Below are 26805 nucleotides of genomic sequence, written 5' to 3' on the forward strand. Positions count from 1 at the left end.
TTATGTGAGTGAGCCAGTAGATGCTCGATGGTCAGTTGTCCTAACAAGTCAACCGAAAGATTATTTGATCAAAGAGTCTGGGAGTGATGACATTATACTTGAACAAGAAACATTTACCATTGATTCACCGCCTATTGATGTCACCATTGATAATGATGATGACTATATACGCGAGAACGGTGAAGGGTTGTGGGTAGATAATTAAAGGTATATATATTAATTTTATGATTTTTTTATGTATTTTGTGAAGTTTATACCAGATAATATTTGTGTTTACTTAATTGCAGGTACATTGATTATGGATCCATCATATGATCCGTTTGTTGATGATCATGGTAATGATCTGGAGGGGATTAATCCTACCGCACCAACAAATACACAAGATAAGAAGTATAGGGGTAAATCAAACTGTAGTGATGTATTCAAAGCAAGTGAGGGTCGTAATTATGAGGTCGAGTACAATCGTTTTGGTCGAGCGATGGGAAAAAGGGGGATCAAGATGAACAGCACCATCGATCTTCTATCACGCACAACCCTTCCTTTAGATATTGACAATTGGAAACAAATACCAAAGGATAAAAAAGAGACTTTATGGGGTCAAATACATGTAAGCTATAATATTGACTATTAAATTTATCATAACGAATTAATATATTGAAAAAAGTTTAATATTTTTGGGTTCGTTTGTGCAGGAAACGTTCAAACTTCCAAATTCTTCTAAAACGGACGTCCTTGAAGAAGCAGGAAAAACATGGAGAAACTGGAAAAAGATCTTATATATGTATATAAGAATGTAGCTCCTGAGCTTCTTGCCAAGCCGCCATCAGACTACATCGAGTATTACAAACCTGAAGATTGGAAAAAATTTGTTGCAAAAAGACTAACCCCAGATTGGGAAGAGATGAGAAAACAAAAACAAAATGCTTGGGCTCAGAACAAGTATCCATATCACTTAGGGCATGGTGGTTATGAACTGGTAGAGCAACAAATGGAAGAGGAATTGGGTCATGAGTTGACCGAGTATGACAGAGCTGAGATGTGGACACGGGCACGGATGAACAAGAATCGAGAAGTTATTGATGAAGAAGCTCGAGATGTGATCAAGAAGATTGTAAGTGTTCTTTGATTTTTTAAATAATTGTAATGATTAATGTGTGTGTTAAATTCTAATCGATTTATTTACTTTGTATATAGGCGGAATACAGGCAAAAAGTAGCAGAAGGCGAGTTGGTGGAGGAAGGTTCAAACGATATACTAACAATGGCATTAGGCACTACAGAGCATGGGGGACGTGTTAGGGGGGTCGGTGCACATGTCGCTCCGGGTAAAAAATTTCATGTCCCATCGCCAAAAAGATTCAATCACAAACAAAAAGGTGTGGAAGATGCTCGTTATAAAGACCTTGAAGAGAAATGGCGTCAATTTGAAGAAATGGCACGTCAACAAGAGGAAAAGTTAAACCAGTTGATGGCGCATATTGCATCTCAACAGAGTGGTGTATTTGGATCATCAAATGCATCTGGTTCAGGTGTAGGAGAAGCCTCAAACACACCACACGCACCATATGCCCCTCCACCACCGACACAGGCACAACATGCTCCGCCACCATTGACATGGACATCATATGCTCAGCGACCACCCTCACAGCTACCACTTGCTCCTCCACCACCGACGCAGGCACCATGTGCTCCCCCACCACCACAGTCAAATTTTCCTGATGAGGTAATAGTTTCTTATTAATTCATTATTGCATATATTTGATACAGTAAAAATAAACTAGTTTATCGAAAAGTCTAACAGATTAATTGGAATGTAACAGATTAATTGTAAGTTGTGTCTTGGTTCGACACAAAATATAATTGCAGAGGGGAAACTTTTAAGTACCTGTTGCACAGAAATACATAGCGTTCAACTGCCTCCTGGAAATTATCGTGTCAGAGTTGAGGTAGCCATTCAAGAGAATGCTAGTTTACCATATCCACTTACAATGGAAGGTTATACATTGGTTGGACAAGCAATCGGGTATAATGTTGGATGGCCACAACATTGGGTTCTTACTAATCAACAAATGAAAGAGCCACTTGCGCCCTCTACTCAACAACCAAGACAATCAAAGAAAAGAATAGAAGCATTGACACAGGAGCCTATAGAAGTGCCTATCACAATAATATTGAAGTGTTTGGTGAAGTTTATTGATAAATGGAAAGCTAACCACGTGGTAGAAATTCCAATTGTTGAAAGGGTATTTGGATTCCAAACTATCGCTCTGTTAGGGAAAGATGATATCCTCCACTTTTGCAACTATGAGATGATTGGACAGACTGAGCTAGCATTATATATAAGGTACAATGGTGTTTATAATCTTTTAGTTTATTTAGTTTAACTTGAAATTTAATAGTTTATTAACTTTTTTAATTATATGTAGCTTCCTCGATGATTTGGTGCAAACGAAGGGATTGAACCACATGTACACTTTCATGCATCCCACTTTAGTGTCCACTAATGCAGGAACCAATGAACTACGTGCTAAAAATCTCTTTGATCGGTTTCTACAAATAGAGCTAGAGACACAGTTTCTAATTTGTCCTTGGACCAACAAGTAAGTCAACTTAATTTTATATTCATATCTTTTGTTTATTGATAAATATCTTACACAAGTTTTTTTATTGTAGCTTTCATTGGATGTTAGTATTAATTTAGCCACACAGTCATTCGGTGGCTTTTTTGGATCCTGTAAACTCACATTTTCGTTCGGAAATCAAGGAGATAATTATCATGTAAGTTTTTCATATTACTTAATTAATTTATGATTTTATTTCAAACTCATATATGGGTAAATATTAATATTGTGTGCAGAGCGTTGGATCAATATGATACACACCGAAGACTAAAAGAGTCAATCAATCTAAAAGTTTGTGTTCCTAAGGTAAGTAAATTATATTACTTATCGTATTCAACTTTTTGACATATTTCTATTATAATAACTTACTAAATATAATACTTAACTTTGGATAACTATGTTGCAATAGTGTCGAAACCAGATTGGGCCAACCGAGTGTGGCTTTTACATTATGAAATTTGCTAGAGACTTTATTTCACAGCCTAGACCGAAGGCCTACTTGAAAAATGAGGTATTGTTTTACTTTTTAATTTTCATTTAAACTATCGTTCATGATTTTATTTGAATGATTTCTAACTTATTATTTTAAATATTTTCTAATTAGTTTACGAATACGAGTCCATATTCGACTGACGAAATCAACGAGATATGGGATGAGTAGACTGAATCAATTATGGCGTATCTCAATTAGAAAATGAGCAAGTTGGTGAGGAAATTTTAGTTTAAGTAGGTTTAATACTTAGAAATTTAGAACACACAAGAGTACATATATTAACTTTAATATCTGAATTACTGTTATAGTTTTGATCACAAATGTTAATTCTAGATAAATGTTTAAAAAAACTTATACTGTTGTTTTTCTGTTCATACTGCTATTTTTCAGTTCATATTGTTGTTTTTCTGTTTCTGGTGCTGATTTGTTTTTATCGAAATAGGCCAGGGAAATTGACATAAACATTTGCAATTTCACTGGTTAATACTTTATGTGATAGTGTCCAACTGACGCAAAAAATACTCATTTTTAACATTTGTGGCAGTGCCCCACTGACGCAAAGTAGAGTGTCATTTGCGTTAGTGGGGCACTGTCACAAACTGGCATTTGTGGCAGTGCCCCACTGACGCAAATGCCAAGCGTTTGCGTCAGTGGGGCACTGCCACAAATGTCAGTTTGTGACAGTGCCCCACTAATGCAAATGACACTCTACTTTGCGTCATGGGAAATTGTGTCACATATCAAACTGACACAAAAAATCAATTGTGGTAGTTATAAACTGACACAAATGGCATTTTTTGTTGTAGTGTACTAGCAATTATCACAGTGACTACTTTCTAACATTTATTCCTCTAGTAAAAAAAAATAACAGGTCTTTCCAGTCAACACCATACTGTACCAAGTTGTGGTAGAATGCAAAGGAAATTTTCTGGTCAACGTAATTGAGAAAACATGTGTATGTAAAAGGTTCAAACAAGATGAAATACAGTGTGCACATGCAATAGCGATATTCGCAAAAACACGACTGAAAACATATGATTATGTTGCTGATTACCACAAAACTACAACTATGAAAGCAACATATAAGTCAACTGTTCATCCCTTGCCAAATGAAAGTAAATGGAAACTACCAGAGAGTTTAGAAAAAATTGTCCTACCACCAAAAACAAGAAAACCACCAAACCACCCTAGAAGGAAGAGAATCAGGTCTAAAGGAGAGCCAAGCATGCAGATTAAATGTGGGCGATGCTGGAAATTAGGACACAATAGAAAAACATGCAGAAATCAACCAATCTTAAAGATGCAAAACCCAAAAATGGCAAAGAAATTATACAAATAAGTTTGTAAGTACTACAAACTACAATTTGAATTCTTTCAATGGATATAATAATTTTGTATGATAATGACAGACATCTTGGAAATTTCTTTTTCCAATTATAGAAACTGGTTACTTTTCTCAACATATAACATATTAATTGCATTAGCAATGACTCAAGTTCCCGGTTACCCATCAGCACACAAGTTAATCAAAAAAATATACTTATAGTAACTAGTTACTATAGTTACTGTAACATATGACTTAAACTAGCAAAAACAGCAGTAACTGGTTACCCCGTTAGCACACAAACTTGTGAAATAATGATAAACCACCTATTAAAAAAAAATCAGTTACTTAATCACATATCTTTTAAAAAAAAGATTGAAAATTCATAAACAATTAATGCACCTACTTTAACAAACAATATATCAAAATTAAAAAATAATAATAGTAAAATATTGTAATCATCACGCAAACTTGTCAAAAAATAATACACACCTATTTTAAAAAATATATTTACAAACCAGTTACTTAATCAATTATCTTTTACAAAAGCATTAAAAATTCATAAACAGTTAATGCTTCTACTTTAACAAACAATATATCAAAATTTTAAAAAAAAATACTACAACCAGTTACCTGTAACATATGACTTACAATTTCAAAGACTGCAGTAACCGGTTATCCATTAGCACACAAACTTCTCCAAAAATGATACACACCTATTTGAAAGAAAACATACACAAACTAGTTTCTTCAAACTTTAACAAAAAATTAACCAACTCTATTGAAGAAAAAAAAGCATACACAAAAATATAAAAAAAAAAAAAAAAACTTTATATTGAACCAAAAGTTGAAACCAATTCTTTACATTAACCAAAACAAAACAAAAAAAAGTACCCATAAACCAATACAGTTCAAAGCAGTATCTAGTTACAAACCACACATTTACTTTCCAAAAAGCCAAAGTCATAACTACAACTTAAAAGGTCTACAAATATCTAGTTATTCTTCTTCCTCTTCTTTGATTTTTTCGATGGATCCTCATTTTTTGTCTTGTACCCACCAATCTACTTATTTTTGCCATAAGTATACAAGTTAATAGCAAGATTATCCCGATAGGTAGCAACTTTGGCAACCATGTTCTTTGGTATGTCCACAATCTTTCCGTGGATAAATAAATCAACAAACTTAATAACAATATATTTCACAATTACTGCAAAAATAAAAAACAGAATGTAATTAATAAAAATAAACAACAAAACACAAAACCAGTTACTTACTTGTCCTCTTGAAAAGGAAGGTCTTTGGCAAACCTAAAATCCAATGGTTCTTTCATCCCCACAAAATATGGATCCACCTTCAAATCTAGGTCTTTCCTAGCAACATAAAAATCAAGAAACTCCAAGAAATATGATATAATAACAGGATAAGCATTTACATATGGCAAAACAATGTTCTCATTCTTCTTCTCTGCCAAAGAGTTGTAGACAATTAGCATCGTATTCTTTATGCAAAAGTGTATCAAAATCAAATGTAACTGAACATTCACATGTACGAGAAAAAGAAGAAGATCCACATCCACCCAAGCAATGTTACAATAAAAATATTCACTCATTATATAATCAGAAACTAGGTTATCAAAATGAATGCTCCTTGGATCACATTTGGTTGCCAAAAGGTTATCATACAGACCATTAACAGTTGCATCAAACCAGGAGTTTGTAGTTGTAACTCTCTTGTTCAAACTATCAATTAACTTAATTTTCTTTCTCAAATAGTAAAAGCAAATATTGATATGCTAAAAAAACAACAAAAAAATAAACAACAAAAGTCATAAATTAAATTTAAAGAAATTAGTTACACACAATACAACATTAAAGTAATCGAAAGAAAGCAATTAGAAATATTAACAAAAAAGCAACATAACTATAAAAAGCAAAACCTAATTGAAACCAGTTACATACATTATTACAAGAACCTGGTTACTTATTGTGACCATCAGGCAAAAAAAAACTAAATTTTAAATCAAACAGGAAACCGGCTACAGACATTATAACAAGAACCTAGTTACTTACCGTGACCATCAGCTCCTCCCCACAAGTTGAAGCTTGTAAAACCACATATTTTCAGAAATTTTGACAAAACTACAATCTATCGGTGGATTGGTAATGTGATCAACATCAAAAAACTTCTTCCTTCTAAAACAAAAACAAATAACTATATTAATAAAATATACATAACAAAAATAAAAATATACAAGAATATATACATACTTGTTTTTAAAAAATCATCTTATCCTTAATCCAAGCAACATAATCCAAGCATTCATCATTTGAAACATTGTGTCCAATTTCATCTTTAAATGGAAGCAACACTCTCACAATAAGCACTTCTTCTACCTTCCTTTTTATACCCTTATTTTGCTTCAGACGAACCAAATTCAGTAACAAAACGAGATTTAACATGAGCATAAGATTTAGGCTCTCTCTTTTCAATTGCAACCAGAATTTCATCAGTATCACCAAGCACCACAACTTTCCAATCATCCTTATTGCTCTTGCTTAAGTTTTTTTCTTCTTCTGCATATGTTTAACCCAATTTTGACTTGATGATGTGGCATCTAAGAAAGAGACACGTGACATCACACTACATTAAATTCAAAGAGAGAGAGTGTTGCTCTTGAGCTCAATAGACTAACGATGAAACTAAAATGTTGCTTTTTATTTTGGTCATCTTCTCCAGCGACGATGAAAAAATATATGCTTCCCATATATCAAAATGATTACCTTGAAGAGTAGGTCGCGATGGTACTGCTCCTGAGCTCAATAGACTAACGATGTGGTCGGAAAATATTTTTAAAGTTAAAAAGAAGAGAGAAAAAAATAAAGCTCTAAAATAAAATATGTTAAAAAGTATAAAAAGGTACCTCTATAAAAAAAAACAAAAAAAAGCTAATAAGGTACTAGGAAATACGTGATATGTGTAAATTAAATCTAAGTTATTTTTTAAATTAAGTTATAAAAAACGTTATGAAAAGGTATAACTTGAAAAATACCCAGTTTTAGGATTAGTTAACTAAAAATAGCTACTAATAATATTTAGTTGAATATTACCCACTTTTTTAAGCACATTTCCCATATTACTCTTAAAACACTACTAAAAGTCTAATGTAAAAATCTCAATATTTGCCTCTGTCGTGTCATTTACTTCTCTTTTTAAATAATATTCAACTGTCAGTTTCACTAGACCACTGCATAATGGGTAGAGTCATTAATAATTTTGGTATTAATTAAAGAGTTTTAAAAAATGGGTAAAAATTAAAGAAGTTAACTTAGGTGTAATATTCACTCATTATGAAAAAGTATATTTTTAATAAGAGACCCAAAACTAAGGCCCAAGGTCTGGTTGAGAAGAACCTTTGAAAATAGAATATCCAAATTCAATCGGGTGCGACACCGTAACCCCAAGATCGATAGTCGGTCGGCGAGCCGCGACCGTGGTTTTGAAACCACAAGAACTAGGGTCCATCTGTTCCAAAAACCCCCCTCTTTACTCCTCTTGGAGATTTAGGGTTTTCTTTCTTTCTGTTTTCTTTTCTCAGAAACCAAACAGGAAAAGTAATTAAGCATGTCGAAGAGAAAATTCGGATTCGAAGGCTTTGGCATAAACCGCCAGACGACTTACAACTTCGAGCGGTCTCAACAAGCTCCTCAGCGATTGTATGTGCCTCCATCTTCGCGGGCACAAGGCCATGACAATTACGAAGACACCGACCTTGACAATATCGATTACGAAGAACATGATGCTGCTGCTACCAAGGAAAGTGGCAATGGCGACGAAGGTAATGGTGGAGCTAAGGAGGAGGAAGAAGTTGACCCACTTGACGCGTTCATGGAGGGGATTCATGAGGAGATGAGGTCGGCGCCGCCGCCCAAGCCTAAAGAGAAGGCGGAGAAGTATAAGGATGATGAAGATGATGATCCGATTGAGAGCTTTCTCAGGGCGAAGAAGGACGTGGGTCTGACGCTGGCTTCAGACGTTCTTCACGCTGGTTATGATTCGGATGAGGAGGTTTATGCTGCGGCTAAGGCCGTCGATGCCGGGTTGGTGGAGTATGATTCGGATGATAATCCCATTGTTATGGATAGGAAGAAGATTGAGCCGATTCCAGCTCTGGATCATAGTTCGATTGACTATGAACCCTTTAACAAGGACTTTTATGAGGAGAAAGATACAATATCAGGTATGTAAGTAGTGAAAAGCTGCATCGTTAGTAATTTTCTTTTCTGAATATATGTATTTACTATCACGTTGAATTGGAATAGACTGGTTTGTGAAGTGGAAAATTTTAGTTGGTTGATTTTACATTAACTCCTTTTAGAATTACAATGAACCCTTTTACAAGAAGGAAAATTTAGGGGGAAAGAGATGATCAACCACTCAAATTATAGTTTTATATATTTTTAATTTCTGTTATAGGGATGGTAAAAGATTAGTCTTCTTATATATTGTAAATTATCGCGTTGAATTGGAATGGCTGGTTTGTGGAGTTGGAAATTTAGTTAGTTGATCTTACATGAAATCATTTTAGAATGACAATGAACCCTTTCACAAGAAGGAAACTTTAGGGGGGAAACTATGATCAACCACTCAAAATATAGGAGTATATATATATTTTTTAAATTTCTGAATCGGATACAGGGATTGATGGTACTAGATTAGTCTTCTTATATCTGCTGTGCCTGTTACGTCATGTCTTACGTTGTTATGCTTTGTTAGTAAGTTGTAACTCGTCAATTTTTTTTCTTCATTTGTCTGATTATCTTTCCATTCTTTAGGGATGAGTGAACAAGAAGTTGCTGAATACCAAAAGAGCTTGGCCATTCGTGTGTCAGGTTTTGATGTTCCAAGGCCGGTAAAAACTTTTGAAGATTGTGATTTCTCTTCGCAACTCATGAGTGCTATTAGAAAACAAGGCTATGAAAAACCAACATCAATACAGTGCCAAGCTTTCCCGATTGTGCTTTCTGGGAGGGATATTATTGGAATAGCAAAAACTGGTTCAGGTAAGACAGCATCTTTTGTCCTTCCCATGATTGTCCATATCATGGATCAGCCCGAACTTCAGAAAGAGGAGGGTCCAATTGGAGTCATATGTGCACCCACAAGAGAATTGGCGCACCAGATATATTTAGAGTGCAAGAAATTTTCAAAAACACAAGGGATACGTGTCTCAGCTGTTTATGGTGGTATGTCCAAACTTGAACAGTTCAAAGAGCTCAAGGCAGGTTGTGAAATAGTTGTTGCTACTCCCGGTAGACTGATAGACATGCTGAAAATGAAAGCCCTAACAATGTCTAGGGCAACTTACTTGGTTCTTGATGAAGCCGACAGGATGTTTGACCTTGGGTTTGAACCACAGATTAGATCTATTGTTGGTCAGATTAGGCCAGATCGTCAAACTCTGCTATTTTCTGCAACAATGCCTCGTAAAGTTGAGAAGTTGGCTAGGGAGATACTGACTGACCCTGTAAGAGTTACTGTTGGGGAGGTTGGTATGGCCAATGAGGATATCACTCAGGTTGTTCATGTGATTCCTTCGGATGCTGAGAAGTTACCTTGGCTTCTTGAACAACTACCTGCAATGATTGATGCAGGCGATGTCTTAGTGTTTGCTTCAAAAAAGGCCACAGTGGATGAAATTGAATCACAGCTGGCTCTGAAGGGTTTTAAAATTGCTGCTCTTCATGGTGACAAAGATCAGGCTTCCCGAATGGATATATTGCAAAAGTTTAAATCTGGCATTTACCATGTACTTATTGCAACCGATGTTGCTGCGCGTGGTCTTGACATCAAGTCGATCAAGTCAGTGGTGAACTTCGATATAGCTAGAGACATGGACATGCATGTTCACCGGATTGGTAGAACAGGTCGTGCTGGTGACAAAGATGGGACTGCATACACTCTTATAACACAGAAGGAGGCGCGGTTTGCTGGTGAATTGGTGAACAATTTGATTGCTGCTGGTCAGAATGTGTCAGTGGAGCTTATGGATCTTGCTATAAAGGTAATACCTCATTGGTATCTAACAGTCTAAATTTAGAATGTGATATATGTATGGTTTGATTTTGTCCTGACACGATTATTCTGATGCCCTTTGAATCGTGAAATTGTATGTTCATGGTTTCTATATCTGAATGTGGTTGTGCTTTTAAGCTGAATAGTTCCACTCAGCCTTAAAAAATTGTTGAAAGATTTGTGTTGCTGAACTGTTATTGAATATATTTTTGTCTCAAATCATCAGGATGGAAGGTATAGATCCAAACGTGATGCAAGAAAAGGAGGTATGGATGTGTATCATGCATGGATAGCCTTTTTTTCCCCACATCTTTTTGTTAAATGAGAAAACTACATTTCGTTGGCCTGCTGCAGACATGTCGAATACCCATGTCTAACTTATTATTATGTTTAATGTCTTGGCCAGGTGGAAAAAAAGGTAGAGGAAGAGGCGGCGGCGGTGGCGGCGGCGGCGGTGGCGGCGGTGGTGGTAATCGGGGTGTTCGTGGAGTAGATTTTGGTTTGGGTATAGGTTATAATCCTGAATCTAACAGCAGTTCATCTCATGCTGCTCCTGGTCGATCTGCGGCTGTAAATTCTCTTAAGACTGGAATAATGACTCAATTCAAGAGTAGCTTTGTTGCTGCTTCACCAACTTCTCAGAATCAGGGATCGAGTAACAGTTCAAATGCACCTGCCAACAAGAGACCAGCATTACGTGGCTTTGTCTCTGGTGGTTCAATCGGAGGTGATAATTATAGAGCTCAGACAACTAATTCAAGTAATTATGCCCCACCATCAGGGATGAACAACTCCTCTAGTCAGAGCGCTAATGCAAATTCAGATCAAAAGAACTCAGAAAGGTTACATATATGTTTTTTAATTTTATATTAAAATTTAGAGATGTGACTTTGTTGATCTCTTCCTGATCGTTTTCATTTATTGTTCATATTGCAGTTCTGGTGATAGAACTAGGGAAAGACGGAGGCGCTCAGGTTGGGACCATTAAGTTCAGTTGGATGGTTCAACATCAAACAAGAATAGTTCTTTCTTTGTTCTCTAAGATCGAAGTCTTGGAATGCCTGTATAATTTTTCATGCGTGGTGAGCTATGTAATTTCTAACCTTTTATGATTTCATTCTACTTTTCACTCTAATGACATTACTAGCTCCTCAGTGAATATGACAATTTTTGTATTTATATTTTGTATGAAGAATTTTGGATAAGGAAATTCAAATGATCAAGTCAAATCGCCATAGGATGGTTGCTAAATAAATGAAATACTAGTGTGGCGATGGTTGCCAAATAAATGAAATACTAGTGTCTTTTTAGTTTCATCTTAATCCATGACTTTTGTTTGGGTACTACCATTGCCATTTATTTAGATAGATACAAGATTTTATTGTTAAATTTCTCATTTATGAAAGCTAGAAATATGTGCAACTCATGGATTATGGGGTATAGTATAGGCCATAATGAAGTAGATTTATGAAGCCTTGGGGCATTGGTCAGAATTTATGGCAAGTTCTCTTCTTCTGGTGGCATTGGGGCATATCTCCAAGCAAGGCTCCTTTAAAATGGCATCATCTTCGGGCAGTGGAGGATGTACACCAAATTTAAACTGCCATGTTTAATTTAGAGTATGTAAAAAGAAAATCAATCTATTTTAAAATCATTCTTATTAAACCAAAAACAAAGGAACAAACAAGGAGACATAATCAGTTTCATTCATGGACTAAGTAAATAACTAGATGTTATATAATGATTCAGTTACTACCTGGCAGCTATAATCACTGAAGTTTGGCTCCATCAGAAGAGGAACACCCATGTAATCCTTAAAGAAAGTCTGAAGCAGCAAAAATTGCATAGTGAGCAATGTCTATGATTTTTAGGCCTTTAGCCATAAAAGTAGAGCAACTGTTATATATTAGCACAATAGGAAAAAAAAAACAAATTTGACACAATATATAATATATTTGTCAAATTTAGCATTACAATAATTCTTTTTATATATTTCTTTTATTTAATTTATTTAAAATTTAATTTTGATAAAATTTATTAAACAATATAGATATTTATAGCTTGCATATACAAGATTTATGTATTGGAATATAGTATTAAATATTAATATTAGCACCTGTATTTAAGATAATAAATAAAAAAGACTGACCTGTGTGGGAAGCTTACAAGTATTGATACAAATCCCAACACATTTGCTTTCTTCCAAATACTTGCATTTCTCCACAAACACCTGTTAGATTCACCAATTATTAACTTAAACTTTAACCAATTTTGACTCTTTTAATTAATTAATTTTTATATATATTTATATAAATATGGTCTCAAAACTAACTTACTCACCCCACTATTGCAAGAGCTTCCATCCCCTAAATCCACAGAGTTGACCGTACATCGTCCCATGAGCCACTGACAAGTGAGAGCAGTCACCCTTGCTTTCAAAACCACACACACACTTCATCAGTTTTCTTAAACGACAATAAAAGAACACATTATTCCGATGTCGTTTTTTCATAAACGACAATCACAAACACACTCTTCACCAGTTTGCTTAAACGACAATAAATGCAACTCACTCACCAACCATGACAGCCGCAACTCTGCCCTTAGCCAAGGGCGATACAATCAATTTATAAAGGTCCAACAGCAATGGCGGAAATAGCGATCTCAATATCCGAACGGCGGCTTCTTTAGTGTCTGAATTGGTCTTGTTCTTCATCACTAGACGGTTAGCCACATCAATGAGTCCCTCGTATCCAGCCTTGTCCGAATCCCACCCAACCTCCTCCGCCATTTTTGTACGGAACACTTTGAGGAATAGCTCGTCGAACACTCCTGCTTTGTATTCATCTCTTACCTGAAAGAAAAGAGATTGGATTTAGATTGAAGACAAGTTGAATTTTGACAATTGAGAAAGATTAGAGAAGAATCGAACTGGTTCTGATGTAGAAGAAGAAGAGGAGGAGAAGAACACTCGAAACGTAGTAGTACTAGTAGGTTTATTAGGGTTTATGTGGTTATGGAATTTGGGGGAGACAGTGTTGAGAGGAAGAAGAGGATGAACTAGAGCCAGAGACTTCATTTCACTCTGCTCCTCTTGTATGGCTGCTGCTCTTTTTTTTTTTAGAGGAATTTATTTATTTATTCCTTTTTGATAAAAATATGGAAAAATTAAGGGACTTGATTGGATTAATAGGAAAAACATTGCGAGCATAATGTATAAAAACGACAATAATATTTCAATATAATATAAATACCCTTTTAAGTTTTCATTTCCAATTCCAAGTTCCAAACAACTTTCAACTCTATGAATCCCAACAACCATAACTCGGCAAGACGGTTCGTCGGACAACTTAACAAAACTAAGAAGGCGGCGGCGGCTTCGACTCTGCCGCCGCCGGAAAAACCTGAGCGTCTCAACCGAAAGCTTTCCGCTTTGGGAGCGACCGGAGGCAGCTTATGGAAGACGTTAAACCATTATGTCATGGAGGGAAATATCGTCAAGAAATGCGAGCTTCAGAGCTGCATTAAGGAGCTCCGCAAGTTCAAAAAATATCCTAAAGCTCTCGAGGTCACCCTTCTTCCTTTTTTTTTAAAACTTGAAATTATGCTTGGAAACTTTATGTGGGTGTGCCCTTATTGTCGGACTAATGATCTTTAAATGTTTGTAGTTATGCCGATGCCTTGTTTTACATGGAAACTATATGGTGTGCCCTTATTTTCAAAGTAATAATTTTTACGAGTTTTTAGTCTGTAAATGCCTTGTTTTACAAAGAAACTTAATGTGGGTGTGCCCTTATTTTCAAAGTAATGATCTTTAGGTGTTCTTTTATTTCTGTAAATGCCCAAAATTGGAAAAATATGAAACTATACCTGGAAACTTTATGTGGGCGTGTCCTTTATTTCAAAGTAATGATCATCAGGTGATTTTAGTTCTATAAATGCCTTGTTTTACATGGAAACTTTATGTGGATGTGCCATATTTTCAAAGCAATGATCTTTTGGTGTTTTTTAGCTCTGTAAATGCCTTGTTTTACATGGAAGCTTGATGTGGGTGTGCCTTTATTGTTAAATTAATGATTTTTAGGGAGTTTTTTTACTTCTGCAAATGCCTTGCTTTTGAACAAGTTCATTGACATGCTCTTGTTCAAATTCTGTAAAGGAATAGTTGAATTTTGAAATGTTTGAACACAGATAATGGAGTGGATGGAGATGAGGAAGATTGATTACTCTTATACTGATCATGCCTTGCGTCTTGATCTCATATCCAAAACCAAAGGGATAGTTGCTGCTGAGAATTACTTGAACAACATCTCACCATTAGCTAAGAACAAATTAACTTATGGGGCTCTTCTGAATTGCTATTGTACTGCAGCTATGGAGGACAAAGCTTTGGAACTCTTTGAGAAGATGAATCAATTGGGGTTTCTTTCAAATTCTTTGCCTTTTACCAATCTCATGACTATGTACTTGAAACTGGACAAACCTGAAAGAGCTATCTACTTTGCACAAGATATGAAGCAGAAGAACATCTCTCCTAGCACCTTTACTTGCAACGTTTTGATGCAGAGTTATGCTTCTTTAAATGATATTTCAGGAGTGGAAAGCGTGCTAGAGGAGATTGTAAATGCAGGTGAAAACAAGTGTGATTGGACAACGTATAGTAACTTGGTTTCAATCTATGTCAAGGCTGGTCTTTTTGAGAAAGCTAAGCTTGCTCTTGGGAAGCTAGAGGAGAAGATGAAACCTGGGGCGCCACGTCAGGCATACCATTTTATAATCGGCTTCTATGCTGCAATTGATCAACCCGGTGAGGTTGATAGGATGTGGAAAACCTTGAGTTCTGTTTACCCAACATTCAACAACTTGAGCTATCTTGTTATGCTTCAGGCTCTTGCTAAGCTAAATGATGTTGTGGGATTAAAGAAATTATTTAAGGAGTGGGAGTCTAGTTGCCCTTATTATGATATGAGATTAGCAGAGGTTGTTATAGGTGCTTACCTCCATCATGACATGTTTGAAGAAGCGAAGTTGGTCTTTGAGGATGCCATAAAGAAAACTAAAGGGCCATTCTTGAAGGCTCGGGAAAAGTTCATGCTTTTCCTTTTAAAAAATCGTCAGCTAGATTTGGCCCTTGGTTATTTGGATGCTGCTGTTTCTGAAGCCAACGATGTCAAAGAATGGACTCCATTCTGGAGATTAACAAGTGCTTTCCTAAACTATTTTGAGGAAAATAAAGATGTTCATACTGCTGAAAAAGTTCTCAACATTCTAAAGCCTTTTCACCGTCTCAATTCCAATGATTACCGATCTTTGCTAAAGATTTATATAGCCGCTGGAAAATTCGATCCAAAGATGCGTAGAAGGTTGGAGGAAGATGGTATTGAAATAAGGTGCGAGATTGAGGAGTTGCTTCAAGTAGTTTGCCCCCAACTGGATTAGTTTGTTTGGCTCTCTAATCTCGAAATACAAAGCACTACCAGTGTATATTTTTCAAGGTAGCTGTTTAGGCATCCGATTCGGTTCGCCTTAGTATAAGGAAGAAGGATCAGGAGAGTGGGAATTTGTGGTGACGTGTCCAGTTAGTAAGGGGATCAGAATTGGAGGCCTAACAGTAGCCTTTGAGAACACTGAACTCTATTCAACAGGTTATTTTCATGGAGTCAAATTTTTTAGCAATTTGGATAACATTTCTTTTTCTTATTCTATCTGTTTGCCAAGTTGCCTGACACTATGTTGGATAGGGAGGATGGAGATGGATGAATGGAGAGGTAGAATCCTTTAATGGAAAGGAGACTCCCCGAAATCTATGCAATTCAATCTCTCTATTGAAAAAAAGACAATAAAATATCTCAAATATCATAAATATCTTTCAAAAAAGTAAAAAAATATTTATATTAAAAAGAATAATATGATAATTGTAACAAAAACAACGAAAGCTGCTATCCTCTTTATCTTAACCTAGTCTCTCTCTCTCTTGATAGTGAGCTGTCTTTGTCTTCGTTGCTAATCAAGTATGTATTTCTTGAGATTGACATCTATGTATATGGAAGGGACTGTTCGAACTGTGTTATGAAAATGTACGTAATTTGATTACAGTCTTCACTCAACTTGTTTTACAAGCGTGTGCTTTCAAAAATATCGCCATCAGATTCTTAAGGGTCCAAAGTATTGGAATGGCGTTGGTAGCTGGAACTGGTGATTTGACTAGTCGTGTTTACAACAATGGAAAATCTTTCGGACAGACTATAGGTAGTAGTAGTACTTGTGATGCTTCTATTTGGTCTCTGTGTACATGTGATTCTATAACATAAAAATCCAAAACATGACAAGAACCAGACAAGAAAACCCCATACAAAATTTAAAACTATAATCTTGTATTAATAACTGTAACAAGATCATTTTCCCCTTGGTTTTTAAGTCATCCTTGATTCTTTGTGTTTGGTACTCTTGTCATTTGTGTTTGTGCAAAACATCGATGAGCAAATTGACCAACCGAATAGCGCTAGTCCAAAACAATGGCAATCTTGCATTTGGTTGGTACACAACTTGGCGACTTGTTGAGAATGATGTAAACACATCATTTCGTTGCCTTTTATTCAGCCTTAATGCCACTTCTTGCTTGGCCATTTTTCGCTTCAACTTTGCTTGGTGTTTCCCGTACAACACATTTATAATGATAATTAACATTTTTTTTATAAAAAAAAAACCCTTAGAATTTAACCCCCCAATTGTGATAATTAGCATTACTTGTAAATAATAACATACATCTGTTCAAGTTCAACTACGAAAGAAATACACATCAATTTTTATTCGTGTACTACAATCTCTCCTTTTTCAATTAATTGTTTTATCACCTCCAAGTTATTAAAACCAAGTATTTCTTACCCCAAACCAACCCTCATTAGACTGAACTTGTTAAAGCAATAAAGCACATGTTCCTATGATAAAGCGCTTTCATAAAATAAGAAATTTGAATACCAACTACAAATGAAATCGTTACTTTATCAAAACATCCAAGTTGCGCAGTGCCTAAACTAATAAAAGAAAAAACATAATATTGTTCCACTGCATTATTTTTCATAATTTCCTTCGACATTCGAAGCCACAACTAACTTCCTTAGTTACTTACCCCACATTTGGAGCTCCTTTTGCATTACGTCTACTGACCAGACCTGAAAATTTTTCCAGTGAAATTTAAGTCACCATGTAAAAAAGAATACCATTCCTACCCAACAACCCAAACCCACCACTACAATCACTAAACCAAAATCGAACCACCTCTAATAATTGCAAATGGCAAAGTTCATTAAATTTCTCTAATCATAACTTTTGGCATCTCAATTCCCCCACACCGTCCTCATAACTACCATGAACTTGAACGGGGAGGATATGCCATTGTATTGGGACAAATTGAGTGATATGTACATCAACCATTTGATCTAATTTTACCTGGAGAGCAAGGCAACTTACCTAAAGTTATTCCAGGATACCAAATCAAAATCGAGTGTATGCTTTCCCATAATCTTCTCGCCTCTGGCGTTGGAGCTCACCAAAATTATCATGAGGCCTTGAAGGGTAGTTTTCCGTTTGGTTTGGGTATCTGTTCATTGGCTCCACTGGTACATTGTTCCCGACATAATGAGAATTTGCATTAGAGCCATCGTAGTTGGAAAAACCCCCCTGCTGTTTGTAACCAGCATAGCCTGAAGTAGAGATTTGCTGGCGTGATTGTGGTTGTTGCTGCTGCTGCTGTTGATGTTGTTGTTGTCGCCGCCTCTGTGCATCAAGTTGAAGAAAATCCTCCCACTGCTTTGCATGCATTCTCCTCAATGAACCCAGTTTCTTCATGTAGTTTTCTCTCATCTCCGTAATAGCCTTATATCATACCCGTAGAGCCATAGTCAGATATAATTAGTACAGAACACAGAAGTAAGGGGTGTTTCAGATCACATGTTTCCTAAAACTAAAACCGGTGTTTCAGATCACATATAATTAGTACAGAACACAGAAGTAAGGGGTGTTTCAGATCACATGTTTCCTAAAACTAAAACCGGTGAACTAAGCTAATGATAGACTTGAGTACAGTATTAAATAGCCTGATTGCAAGTTAAAATCACAACAATAAACCTTCAACAAATTCAAGATGCCCTAACACAAAAATCTACAATTTTTTTTAGAAAAGTGGCTTTCCCTAAACAATGAAAATCCACAAGTTCCCACAAGAAATACAAATTAGGCACAAAACGAGAGATAGTTAAAAAAGATTTTAAAACAATTTGTGTGCCACATAAGCACATGATAGAGATAAATGATTTGATGACTAACACCAAAACAAGCAAAATTACACACTATAAATTCAAACAAGCATAAGGGACAAGTTAAAAATAAGGATTGAAGTTCATATCATGATGATGAAAATGAATTCAGAAGTTGAAATAATTTTAAGTTCATCATGCCTGGCCACACCACAAGTTAGCTCATACCTCACGATGCTTCTTATTTTCGTCATCTTCTTCCTTGTCCCGAATCTTCCCAAGTTCCATTGCCTCCTTTTTAAACTCCATCTCTAACTGCTCTAATGTAGGGAAGGCTGGGTGATCAAACTGGGGACCAGATTGCATGTCAGGACCTTTTCTCTCAGAATCCCATCCATCAGTTCTATAAGCACCCATAGTTTGATTACGACCATCGTATGAACCATATGTGTTGTTGCTCATGTAAGGGGATTGTCCCGGAGATTTTGAATGGCTTGAACGGCCCCTAGCTCCATCATTACCATAAGCTTCACGAAATGAAGAGTATGTTTAGCACTTGATTCAAGATGCTAGCTCAGTTTGTAGCTTAATTCAACATACTATTTTATTCACAGTGAAACCATCCGAGGCAAAAAGTCGAGAAATGCTTTCAGTAATTTTCGGAGACAATCCATTCAATTCAGACCCACTCACGAAAGTTACTTCAGAACTGTACACATAAAGCTTGAACATAAGAACTTACCTCTTGCTGCAAACAAAAATAAGCAAGAGCAGCATCATTTTTATGCACTCAAAAAGGAGAAAAATACACAGTTGTGCACAGAAAAATCTGCGGAACCTAGTAAGCTATGAGCATGGAATTACCAGCTTTCTATGCACGCCGAAAACATATCCTATCCTGTCCCTACCTTGTGGAGAATCTCTTGAATACTTCTGCAGATTATCACGTATGTGGTCTTCCAGAAGTTTCTCTTGCCTGTGAAACCTCTGTTGAAACTGAGGTGCACCTCGAGGACCAGAATGGGATCTTTGAGAGTCAGAACGCTGTAACCGTGACCCTACAGGACTTCGATCGGGTGACCTAGATCTCGTGACCTGAGAACTAGATGAACCTCTGCGGTCTCCCTCCTCTATCACTTTGCGCACAGCATCCACACCTTTTGCTAAAATTAATCTATCCTTGCCACTAACAATAATAAACTTTTCATCCATCTTAATTTTGCAGCCAATATCCTTTTCTATTTTGTTTGTCACCTTCTCTGTGAAAAGTGCCTTGACATGTTTTTCTCTGGCAGGTACCCTTTCAAAGAAATCTTGAGACTTTCGATTTGCTCCAAGCGTAGAAGGACACCCCTTTAAATGTAGCAATGAAACAAAGCAATATTAATTTCTCTTTTAATATCAGCATATAATTTTAAGCATGTCTGAAATGTACGAGAACAATATTTAATGATGTTATCGCTTGTATTAATCCCAATCAAAATATATATTGTAAATTAATGTGTAATTTTATATGAAGAATGCATTTCATACAATTAAATACTTACTAACATATCACACATATAACACACAGCTATGTGCATAAGTTAGCAAATAGTTTTGCTTGAATTCAACACACTAAAATATCATCCAGGTATGAAATCATCCAGCAGTTACCTGAGTAAAGTGACCAGATTCTCCACATATTTTACAAATCATTTCTTCTTCCTTCCTTTTCTTCCAATTCCTCTCAGTAGCTTTAGACTTTGCTTCCCAAACTTTAGCTTCTCGGCTAGTAAAATCAGTTGGAACAGCATTGGGGTCACGAGCTTCCTCTTCCTCGTCAGAACCTGCATGAGACCTTTTGTTTGCCTTCGCCCTTTCTTGTGAATTGGTGGCATTTGATCCTAAAGGTCCAGTGTACTCCTTGTAAATTTCACTAAAATCATCATCAATATCTTGGTCGGATCTTGTTGCCATCTAGCATAAACTCAAATTGACCTCCTTCACAAACAAATATATACAATACCTTAAGTCACATATAAGAACTATAAACTATGATAACTTGTCTATCTAAAGAGATAAATCCCACATGAATGTATTACTATATCATCATTATGACACCAAGACAGACAAAGCAACCAAAACAAAATGAAATTATGAAAGTTAACTGATACTAATGATCATCATTATTCTACAACTACCCTAAATGAAAAATTCGAACCAACAATATTGTCGCCGATGGTCCAAAACTTCGTGTCCCTTAGCAATCATACATCGGCACGGTGTCGCAAGGTTAGTAACGAGGCTCAAGCTCCAATAAACAATACAGATAGACGAAATGGAATATTAAACATCATTTATACAAACGATTTTGAAAGAAACAACAAAAATTGCAGGTGCACTGTTCGATGATTAGGGGACTACCCAAGAAGCAGACTAACAATGAACTGGTTACCTTCGTCGGCAATCGCGGCTGGGCTGGGCGAACGAACGGGACCTTGCGGACTGCGGAACTTTGTCGGAACTCGCGGCTGAGCAGGGCTTTTTTGGGCGGATGAGACCTCGCAGACGGCGGGAATTCGTCGGCGAGAGGGACAGCTTCGGCGGCAGACGGTAGAACTTCGTCGGCACCCGTGAGGTTTGTAAGTGCGAATGTGGATTGATTGCTTGCTAGCCCTAGCTTTTTATGCATTAACACTGTTATATATTTGGTATTATTATTTAGATTAAATAATATCAAATTATATTCACCAGTTAATTAATGCAAATTATTTCATTAACCGTACTATTTGATAAAATATATAGAAATTATAAGAAATGATCCAAAATAAACTCATCAAGAACCCAATGTCCTTATTTTTTAAATTCTAGATAAATGACCATTTTACATTGTTGATTACCTAAATTATATTATTTTATAATTTATTTATTTATTTAGGACTGTATGACTTTAATATAGTGGTATATGTATATTAGTTTTGTTTAATTAGTTTTTACTTTAAAGTTATATTGATTTTTTAAGTTTTTATAAGTTGTTGGTATATTATTTTCCAATTAGTATATATGTTTTTTGTGGTATGGTATATAATTTTTTTTTGTGATATTTAATTTCTATTTTATTATACATAGTAGCAGTATATAATTTTGTATCATTGTATATACATTTTAATGGTAGTATATAATTTTGTTAGCATAGTATATACATTTTTTAGTAATAATTTTGTAAGTTTTGATGGTATATTATTTTTCAAGTCAGTATATATATTTTGTGGTATAGTATATCATTCAACAACTCATAAAAAACGAAAAAAAATCAAAATAACTTTAAAATAAAAACTAATTAAACAAAACTAATATACATATACCATAATATTAAAATGTTTAGAATAAAATAGTAATTTGTTGAAGGGTATATTTAGTAATATGTGATATTAAATAGATGATTAGGCTATTTTACTACAAAATTAAAAACATGGACATTTACTTACTTTCACACAACATTAATGGTTATTTTACTCTATATATGTTTTCAAAACGTGTATTTTTATATCCAATTTTTTTTTTCATTAAATATAATTTTTATGATAAATATACTCAATATTTTTAAAATATTATATATTTATATTTATTTTTTATTATTTCGATATATAATAAAAAAGTTAAGAAAAAATATAAGAGTTTAATTATTTTTATTTTTAAAATTATTTTATTTTTCTTATTCTTTCTCAAAATAACTATTTTGAATTAAACATTAATAAATATTTTATTAAAATTAATAAAAATGATTTTAAATAATTAATTATTTTGATTAATTTTACTAATTTTAATTTTTTTAATTATTATTTTGAAAGTGAAAATAATTTAAAATTATAAAATAACTAAAAACCTATATTTTTCATTCATTTTTTATTATTTTTCAAAATAATTTTAAAAAATAGGTATAAAAATGTAACATTTTAAAAACATTAGATATATTTACTGCCAAAAAATTTTTGGGTATAAAAATATAACATTTTGAAGACATTAAGTATATTTACCACCAAGAAAAAAAAATTGGGTATAAAAGTGCAACATTTTGAAAATATTAGATATTTTAGCTTATATTTATTCTAATTTTAATAAGATGAAAATAACTTTTTAAAATTTATTTTAAAAAAAATTTACTTTAAATTATTTTTTGTATTTTTAAATATTATTTTACTTTTTGAAATAAAACTTTATTATAAAATTAATTTATGTGTTGTTACACCCAAAGCTCGTAAAATGTAAGCTCGAAAATAACAAATAGTGGCTAAACACTAGTATAAATATACATGATTCCTAACTTGTTGTTGTTGGCAATCGAGCACAAGTTTAAAGGTTCGAGCTTAAGTTATAAGCTCGAAAGAAAGAATATTCTCTTAAGCATATGGGTCTTATTCGAGTCTTTGTTGCAGGCTCAAGGGCATGGGTCTCCGAAAATTGAGTTCGTTGAAATCACTAGATGAGGAGGAGGCTAACTGGAATAACAAGTTCGAAATTATGTCGATCTCGAAAACGCGTTAACCTTGTATTCAATATCAGCAACACGTTTTGCACACAACAGTTGTTAAGAATATCTATTACGTTGGGATTTGTTGTTATCTGATATTAAATCTCAATTATCATGGGATATTGTGTATTTAATGTATTTATTTATATTTATTTCATATCTAAATAATTGGTTGTAACTTCCCTAAACTAGTGGAAGATATTCTCCTAACCAGGCCTATAAATAGCCTGATAATTTTTATTTGTAGGCACGCACAAAATTGTACTAAGAACATTTTGTCGAATTGCTCTGAAAAAGCTTTGAGAGAATATCAAAGATCAATAATATTGACTCGTAGAATAGGCAGATTTTAACTGTTGAACCACATAAAAATTCTTCTGTCTTTTGTTCTTTCTGAGATAATGTTTAGTGCTCTTCAAATTTAAGTTGACGAAAAACAACGTCAATATGTATGGATTTTAATTTGTTAATACGTATATGACAATAAATAAATAAAATTACATTGTTGTTGCTTTATCCCATATATATTCTTGATCATCATCAAGGGATGTAACAAAGGTCCAACTCTTATTAGTATATTCTCATACTAATGATCACAGACTTCATCCAACTCTTATTTATATCTCATATTTAGGAAGCGTGTGCTCAGGGTCTTGTCGAATTCGGTAAGGTAACTGCAAATGTCAGGGAAGTTCTGAATTCCTTGGGGATTAAGTTTAGATAGGAATGGTGCTCACTCATCAAGCCCAATTACCATTTTGACTCTATAGATTCTATAATTCGAAACCATTAATAGTTAGAGTAACGAAGCTAGGATTAAAACATAGAGGAAGCTAAAAAGAAAATTTTAATAAAAATTATACTAATATGTACACAAAATCTATAAATGTATATATATTTTTTAATTTTAGAGGGGGTAATTATACATTTTTAAATATATTTATATTAATTTTATAAAAAATACAATGTAAAAGAAAAGTTAGAGGTGGCCATGATCACCCTAGTCCCCTTAGCTCCGTCATTAGTTTGAGACTCAAGCTAGTATTCAGAAGCATTTACTCATTGTAAGCATCAAACAATCAATTACTGACTAGAGTGGACGTAGGCCGTTAGTGGCCAAATCACTATAATTTCTTGTTGTCTTTTATATTTATTGCTAAAATATTATTGTTTGAACTAAATCTAAATATACACAGATCTAAACTTATGTCAGATTATCAAGATTACATAGTGAATTCACAAGACATACCTGATTCCATGATGTTGGATATGAGAAAGATTATGAGTTTATGGTATTCCACAGACTAATCTTTTCCCTAAATGAGTCTCACTCAATTGATGGGAATAAAGGAGGAGAGGTGGTGAGAAATTAGCCTTGGGACCAAACCCTGTAGCATTCTTTATATAGTAATCTAATTAGAACCTCATTAACCATAATTAGGTTCACTATTGGGTATTACACATTACAAAGCCCATATCGTATAAGATGTTTAATTGGGCTCCTTTAATTAGATCATTTAGTTAGCTCAACTTAGAATATTAGCTCAAATATAGTTGTCTTAATTTGTTAGCAACACATGAAGTTATTAAAAATAACCCAACAATCTCCCACTTGGGCTACAAATTAATGTCAATGACAATTACATCTGATAACCTTAGGTGCACACAAACTTGCTAATTATTCTTAAAAATATATTCTTTAATCAGTCTGGTCCATCTCCTATACTAATATGAGACCAAAGCGACCTTTGTTACATTAATCGCAACTCAATCCATCAATGGTCATCATATAAAATATATTCAATGACATAGATCAAGTATGGCTGTGTAACTGAAAATTACATGCAATGTGATCTTATTCATGCCTATTTCCAATTGGTCCTTTATTCTTTAGTGAGATCAATCTTCAGTCTTTCAAACTATATGTCAAACCACAATTGAAAGATAACACATTCATAGTAATAAAGATAATAAAATCATCAACTTTATTATGTAGAAAACTGAACATACATAAAGTAGTATAATAGTGTCAATAAATAATAAGACAACACCCATGTGAGTAGTATGCCCATGAAAGATCTTGGGTGTCAAACCTTTGGTTAGTGGGTCCACTAACATTAAGTTTGTTCCTATATGTTCAATAGACACTATCTTACTCCGAACTCTCTCTTTAACAACTAGAAACTTAATGTCTATGTATTTAGACTTTGAAGAGCTTCTATTGTTATTCGAATATAGAACTGGTAATAGATTGTCACAATAAATCTTTAGTGGTCTTTTAATTTCATCCACAACTCGCAGCCCAGTGACAAAATTTCGCAACCATATCACATGATTTGTTGCCTCATAACAAGCTATGAACTCTGCTGCCATGGTGGAATGAGCTATGAGTGAGTGCTTAGCACTTCTCCAGGATATAGATCCTCTTGACAACATGTATACATAGCCAGAAGTGGATCTTTTAGTATCTTTGTAACCCATAAGATCTGAGTCAGAATACCCAATGATCTCCAAATTTTCTGACTTACGATAGGTGAGCATGTAATCCTTTATTCTTTGTAAGTACCTCATAACCTGTTTGGCTGCTTTCCAATGATCCATGCCGAGGTCACTTAAGTATCTGTCCAACATACCCACTATGTATGCCAAATTTGGACGCGTACATACTTGAGCATACATAAGACTCCCAACAACCGAAGAATAAGGAATCTTTTGCATCTATTTTCTTTCAATTTCATTCCTTGGGCATTGGCTGAGACTAAACTTGTCTCATTTGGCAACAGGAGTATCTCCCTGTGCACAATCTTTCATACCAAATTTAGCAAGTACCTTCTCGATATAGCTTTTTTGTGATAACCCAAGGACACCCTGAGAGCGATCTCGGTGTATCTTAATTCCTAATACAAAAGAGGCATCACCAAGATCTTTCATTTCAAAATGCTTTGTTAAAAATCTCTTGGTTTCTTGCAATAGGCCTATAACGCTACTAGCCAAACGTATGTCATCAACATAGCGCACTAGGAAGATAAATTTACTCTCACTGAAGTTGTGATATATACAATCATCAACTACATTGACCTCAAAACCGCATGAGACAATGATTTGATGAAACTTGTGATATCATTGACGGGAAGCTTGCTTGAGACCGTAAATGGATCTTTTGAGTTTATAAACCATAGACTTTGGATCACCTAATACAATTTTTTCTAGCTGCGACATATATATGCTTTCCTCAATGTCACCATTGAGAAAAGTTGTCTTAACATCCATCTGGTGCAACTCTAAGTCAAAATGAGCTACAAGTGCCATTATTGTCCTAAAAGAATCTTTCGATGATACTAGAGAGAAAGTTTCTTTGTTGTCAATACCTTCCTTCTAAGTAAAACTTTTGGCGACTAGATGCGCTTTATACCTCTCAATGTTGCCTTTAGAATCCCTTTTGGTTTTAAATATCCATTTGCAATCAATGGACTTCGCACCTTCAGGCAACTTGACAAGATCCCAAATGTCATTGTCTTTCATTAA

The 26805-nt window shown here is 34.6% G+C and overlaps 4 protein-coding genes across 5 annotated transcripts; 2 read left to right on the plus strand and 2 right to left on the minus strand.

The window, feature by feature from the left end:
* Positions 1-7836: 7836 nt before the first annotated feature.
* Positions 7837-11735, plus strand: LOC133790184 (DEAD-box ATP-dependent RNA helicase 24). Its single transcript, XM_062227720.1, has 5 exons — positions 7837-8677; positions 9273-10501; positions 10739-10778; positions 10919-11354; positions 11449-11735. The coding sequence occupies exons 1-5, from the start codon at positions 8062-8064 to the stop codon at positions 11498-11500; spliced, it is 2373 nt and encodes a 790-aa protein (XP_062083704.1). The 5' UTR covers positions 7837-8061; the 3' UTR covers positions 11501-11735.
* Positions 11736-11752: 17 nt separating this feature from the next.
* Positions 11753-13596, minus strand: LOC133790212 (beta-carotene isomerase D27, chloroplastic). The gene is made up of 6 exons (XM_062227755.1): positions 13445-13596; positions 13090-13366; positions 12853-12944; positions 12662-12742; positions 12269-12337; positions 11753-12112 (listed from the first exon to the last, which is right to left on the minus strand). Exons 1-6 carry the CDS (start codon positions 13589-13591, stop codon positions 11978-11980), a joined length of 801 nt encoding a protein of 266 aa, XP_062083739.1. The 5' UTR covers positions 13592-13596; the 3' UTR covers positions 11753-11977.
* Positions 13597-13643: 47 nt separating this feature from the next.
* On the plus strand, positions 13644-16619 carry LOC133790190 (pentatricopeptide repeat-containing protein At1g02370, mitochondrial-like). The gene is made up of 2 exons (XM_062227723.1): positions 13644-14080; positions 14704-16619. The coding sequence occupies exons 1-2, from the start codon at positions 13817-13819 to the stop codon at positions 15949-15951; spliced, it is 1512 nt and encodes a 503-aa protein (XP_062083707.1). The 5' UTR covers positions 13644-13816; the 3' UTR covers positions 15952-16619.
* An 828-nt stretch (positions 16620-17447) lies between these two features.
* Positions 17448-21434, minus strand: LOC133790197 (uncharacterized). Of its 2 annotated transcripts, XM_062227744.1 has the most exons (6): positions 21205-21434; positions 20424-20750; positions 19676-20120; positions 18996-19294; positions 17983-18387; positions 17448-17684 (listed from the first exon to the last, which is right to left on the minus strand). In XM_062227744.1, exons 2-5 carry the CDS (start codon positions 20724-20726, stop codon positions 18007-18009), a joined length of 1428 nt encoding a protein of 475 aa, XP_062083728.1. In that variant the 5' UTR covers positions 20727-20750; positions 21205-21434; the 3' UTR covers positions 17448-17684; positions 17983-18006. The 2 variants fall into 2 exon arrangements, with proteins under 2 accessions (XP_062083728.1, XP_062083720.1); XM_062227736.1 differs by having other exon boundaries at positions 17448-18387.
* Positions 21435-26805: the final 5371 nt, after the last annotated feature.

Source organism: Humulus lupulus, chromosome 1 (genome assembly GCF_963169125.1).
Source record: "Humulus lupulus chromosome 1, drHumLupu1.1, whole genome shotgun sequence".
Lineage (NCBI taxonomy): Eukaryota > Viridiplantae > Streptophyta > Magnoliopsida > Rosales > Cannabaceae > Humulus > Humulus lupulus.